Source organism: Cucumis sativus, chromosome 3 (assembly GCF_000004075.3).
Source record: "Cucumis sativus cultivar 9930 chromosome 3, Cucumber_9930_V3, whole genome shotgun sequence".
Lineage (NCBI taxonomy): Eukaryota > Viridiplantae > Streptophyta > Magnoliopsida > Cucurbitales > Cucurbitaceae > Cucumis > Cucumis sativus.
In genome coordinates, this window is record NC_026657.2 from 25,874,400 (window position 1) to 25,878,777 (window position 4,378).

The following is a 4,378-nucleotide window of genomic DNA, read 5'->3' on the forward strand; positions in this document are numbered from 1 at the left end:
TAATGGGCTAGACTTAGGGATGGAAGAGAAACAATGTACAGATATAATAACAAATGAAATTTACTTGAAAAAAATGTTTGTGACGCATTACAAGTGATTGAAGAAGAAGAAGAAGGTTGGTTTGTAATGAAATATTGAATACAGTGTTGACTAAAAAGGAATAGTTATTTACATACATACATCTCAAAAGAAAATATATATAGTAAAAGAATCCAAAAATGAAGCTGGCAGGGACACGAAGGGACTTTTCTCTCCCATAAATAAACAAAGAAAAAAGGAACTGCAAGCCAAACTGCTTTCATTTCCATCTCTTACTATTTCTATTAATATTCTAAATTAAATAAATCTTATATATATATATATATATAAAGGATTTTAACCTTTATCACTCACTCATCAGGAGAGAGATTAATACTTGGTACTTCTTACTACTTCTGATGTTATACTTTGAATCCACATTTCTAGACCAAATTTTGTTATGGAATAAATTGAAAATGTGAAGGTCACCGGTGGTGGAGAAGAGAATGAAAGAAATGGACAATGAATTTATAAAGCAATTCAAGAGATGTTGGGGTAAGTCTAAGGTAAAACAACCAAGGTTCACTCCACTATGAACAAAAAGAGAGGTGGTTAAAAGAGTGGACTATCATCACAAAAAGGTGTTAAGGCATCCCAATATTCCTATTCCTTTCACCTTCAAAGGGTCCACACACTACTAGTAGAGATATCACGAACACCATCCAAAATGATGCACATAACTTTTCTTGTCCAATGTTTGATCCCATTTGGTACCACCTAGGAACATATGCAATGCAACAAATCATATCCTACTTTTATTCTCTCCAATCACGTTTGTTAACTTCCTATTGAACAGGCCCTAAAAACTTATCAGTTATCAGCAGTTCAATTCAATGAAACAGAGAAAGACGGGAAAAACTAGCATTTTTAAAGTGCAGGAGTGACAAAATGAACAATATCAAAAAAAGAAAGCAAAACTAAGACAGAACCTTTATCAACAAAACTCACTTCACATTTATTCACAGTCACTAAACTGATGAACCTGGCAGTGAAATCCACATTAGACTCCACAGGATAAGAGAATATACAAAAAAAGATGATTGAAGATTACCCAAACAGACGACCGAGTCTTAGCAAAGACGGACAGTGCTGGATTTAGATGCAGAATCTACAAGTTTTTAATGCTGAGGAATTTCATTAGGCCGTATGGGTCATATTAACTACCCTGTTTATTCTTTCAAGTATGCCACTTGCTTTTCTTTTAGCCCTTGAAGTCCCATTCTGAGCAAGTTCAGAGATGGTTCGATAGCATTTCTCTTCTTCCCTCATATCCTTCCATTTGGTTCGATCATATAAGCAGACAGAATGGATGATCACAATGCAATTTTCCTTGTTACGTGAACAAGAACTTTCCCTGATAATTCTGAGTAAGAATGGGACAGCTCCAAGTTCTCCAATTTCTTCAATAGCTCTTTGATGGCATGATAGCATTGCAAGAATAGCCAACAACTCATCGACATGCATCTGGCTCATGATCTTTTTCAGAAGCACTCGAACTGCACCATCACGCACGGCTCTTGCTTTGTTTTCATGAAGTATACAAAGATTGAATATTGCTGAAGCAGCATCTTTGATTGATAAGGGATGCCCCAAGTCCAAAAGCTCGATAAGTGGTTTCAAGGCACCAGCTTTCCCAATGATTGTTTTGTTTGGATCGAGGGCAGATAGAGTAAATAGGGCTGCAGCTGCATTGCTCCTTGTTTCCATGGTTCCTGATCTCAACGCTTCCATTAGAAGTGGTATTGCATAGGGTGTTTCAGCAACAAGTTTCTTGTTGTTGTCATGGATCGACAAATTCAAGAGGGTTGTGATCACATCTTCTTGCAGATCCGTGTGAATACTACTACTACTTTGTGACTTATCTCCACAAAGTGGACTAAGCAACAAAGATATGGCATCAAGGGACTCACCAAAAAGTGCTCGAAACGAAGGCATTCGCTTCGTCAACATTCGTAGCTCCTTTGCAGCTTCTTTCTGTTCAGATACCGTCAAAGACATTTTCTCAAGTAACATGAGAAAACGGTCTCGATCAGCCTCGGTTATGACATCGTCATCAAGATAATGAACACGGACACGATCTTGCAACTCAATTCCCCGAGTTGCACACCACTGAGATATCATTTCACGAATCAAGTGATTGGGAGTGAGATTGGTGTGCGAAAGAACTTGCTGAGTTCTAGGGCAAGTCCTGTTCCCTGAATTTAACCATTTCTGAATGAAGGGTCTGTCATATGTCTGCAAATGAGAAGAAGAAAACTTCAAAACCAACATAATGAAATGAAATCAAACGATTCATAATAATGGGCAAGAAGATCATATCCATATCCAGTCCCCACAAAACCAAAACCATATACATATAATATAACAAAAGATCCATCAAGAACGTCTCGTCCTCCTACTCTATTCTAGACAATTCAGAGTAACAGAGGATCCAGTCCAAAGGGTTTGAATTCATTTAAATTTTTAAAAAAAAAAGAAAAAAAAAAGATGCAATGTCAATAAACATACAACAAGTTAAATTAAAAAACGTAATCCAAAAGGCTAAAAATCTTGAGAAGAACAAAGAAGCAAAAACAGCGAATTAGGGATTAATTAGAAGACCTAGAACAGGAAGGGAAAAAAAAAAGAAAAAAAGAAATGATGACAAACCTCGCCAGTAGAGAGAATGACAGGATCTCTCATGAGTTCTCTAGAAAGAGGACAACGAAATTCTTGGGGAGAAATGAGATTGTGGAAAAGATTAGAAGAGGAACGGGATCTCTTCCTGAGTTTCAAGTCCTTGAGAGCAGAAAGAATGTGTATAGCGTTATCGATGGTGTCGGTGGAGTAATTGTCGTCATCAATGATAGCAAGAATGAGTGTTTGTAACTCTTTCTTCAAGTCAGTGGGTTTGCCGATAAGAGTAGGATCAGAATCAAAGACACCTGTTTTGGCCATGGAGGAAGTGTTGGAAGAGTGGAGGAAGAAAGAAGAGAGAAAAAGAGGGGGAGGGGGGTTGGCTAGAAGGGATGGAGATGATTGAAAATGAAAGTTGGCATGTTGGATTTGGAAAGGGTTAAGCTTCTTGTTATTGCTGTTGTTCTAGTTCTCGTTCTCGTTCTTCAGTATGTGTAATAGTTGAAGAAGCTCAATCCGCCATTAAAGGCAGAGAGAGAGAGAAAGAAGTTTTATTTGTTTTTGTAGAGAGTTTGTTTCAATTTTTGAGGAATTTCTTTGTTTCATTCAACTTTAAAAAGCGATAAAATGAAATCTACAGCTACCACTACCACACATATAATACTCTCTCTAATTTCTCGAAATCCTTCTCTTCTTTTAATCCAATTATCCCTTTTTTTCTTCTCTTTTTTAAATTTTAAATATTATTCTCCCACATTTCTAAAATAAAACCATATTTTCTCTAACTTCTTAATGTCTCATTTTTAATATTTTTGCAAATAAGTTCTCAACATTTTTTCAAGTGTGAAATTTTATTTACTAAGTAATTCTTTAGAGTCTTTTAAAACAAATTTGATTCCTTTCAATCTATCCATTTTTATGTTTACGAAATTTAGCTGTACCTTAACCATATTTCATATTTTTAATAATACAATCCTTCCAAATCAAAATCAATGTATATTAGGGGGAAAAAAAAGTCTTCTTAAGATGATCCTTATACATGATTGGTTATTTAGTTAAACCAAAATTGAAAGTCTTAATTTGTAAATTTGTAGTCTAAAATAGAAAACAATTATTTAAAAGAGAAACAATTTTGCATTGCTTACGACGATCTACTTTATTTATTTGATCTGAAATAGAAATTGAGGAATAAGAAATGAAAAACAATGAAATTGATGAATGGGAATGGAATATTAATTTTAACCGCGTGATAATAAAATATGGAAAGAAAATGAGGTGGAATTAAATAAAGAAAAGAAAAAGGGAATTCCTTATTTAATAATCACAATTAATTTCCTTAATTTGTATACATACAATTTTGTGTGCATTAATAATGTTCATTCAATTGTTTCAGTCATTAATAAATTTCACACGCCTTTGCCTTACCTTTATTTAATGTTCTATTTTTCGCTAATTATTTTCAATCAAAGTTCTAAATACTAAATTTCTTTCCTATTATATTTTTCAAATATCTTACAATTTAAAATAATTTCTCAAAACGTACGATAGTGAGTTAGTGACTTTAATATAAAAGGAAACACAATAATAATGACCGTTTTCTTTTTCTAACAGAATAGTTATTACTTTATTAAAACACATTTTAATTAAATGAATCAACTTTAAACACACAAATCTCTTTCACCAA

At 34.0% G+C, this 4,378-nt stretch overlaps 1 protein-coding gene across 1 annotated transcript; it reads right to left on the reverse strand.

Moving 5' to 3' along the window:
• Nucleotides 1-914: 914 nt before the first annotated feature.
• LOC101215688 (U-box domain-containing protein 9) lies at nucleotides 915-3,311 on the reverse strand. Its single transcript, XM_004144346.3, has 2 exons — nucleotides 2,728-3,311; nucleotides 915-2,313 (listed from the first exon to the last, which is right to left on the reverse strand). The coding sequence occupies exons 1-2, from the start codon at nucleotides 3,013-3,015 to the stop codon at nucleotides 1,216-1,218; spliced, it is 1,386 nt and encodes a 461-aa protein (XP_004144394.1). The 5' UTR covers nucleotides 3,016-3,311; the 3' UTR covers nucleotides 915-1,215.
• Between the last annotated feature and the right edge of the window lie 1,067 nt (nucleotides 3,312-4,378).

What these genes read in the sequence shown, in the direction of transcription:
- LOC101215688 (XM_004144346.3), bottom strand. Translation starts at nt 3,015, where the DNA reads ATGGCCAAAACAGGTGTCTTTGATTCTGATCCTACTCTTATCGGCAAA. An exon ending in TCATTCTCTCTACTGGCGAG is followed by an intron (nt 2,314 to 2,727) that starts GTTTGTCATCAT and finishes TCTCATTTGCAG; the next exon opens with ACATATGACAGACCCTTCAT.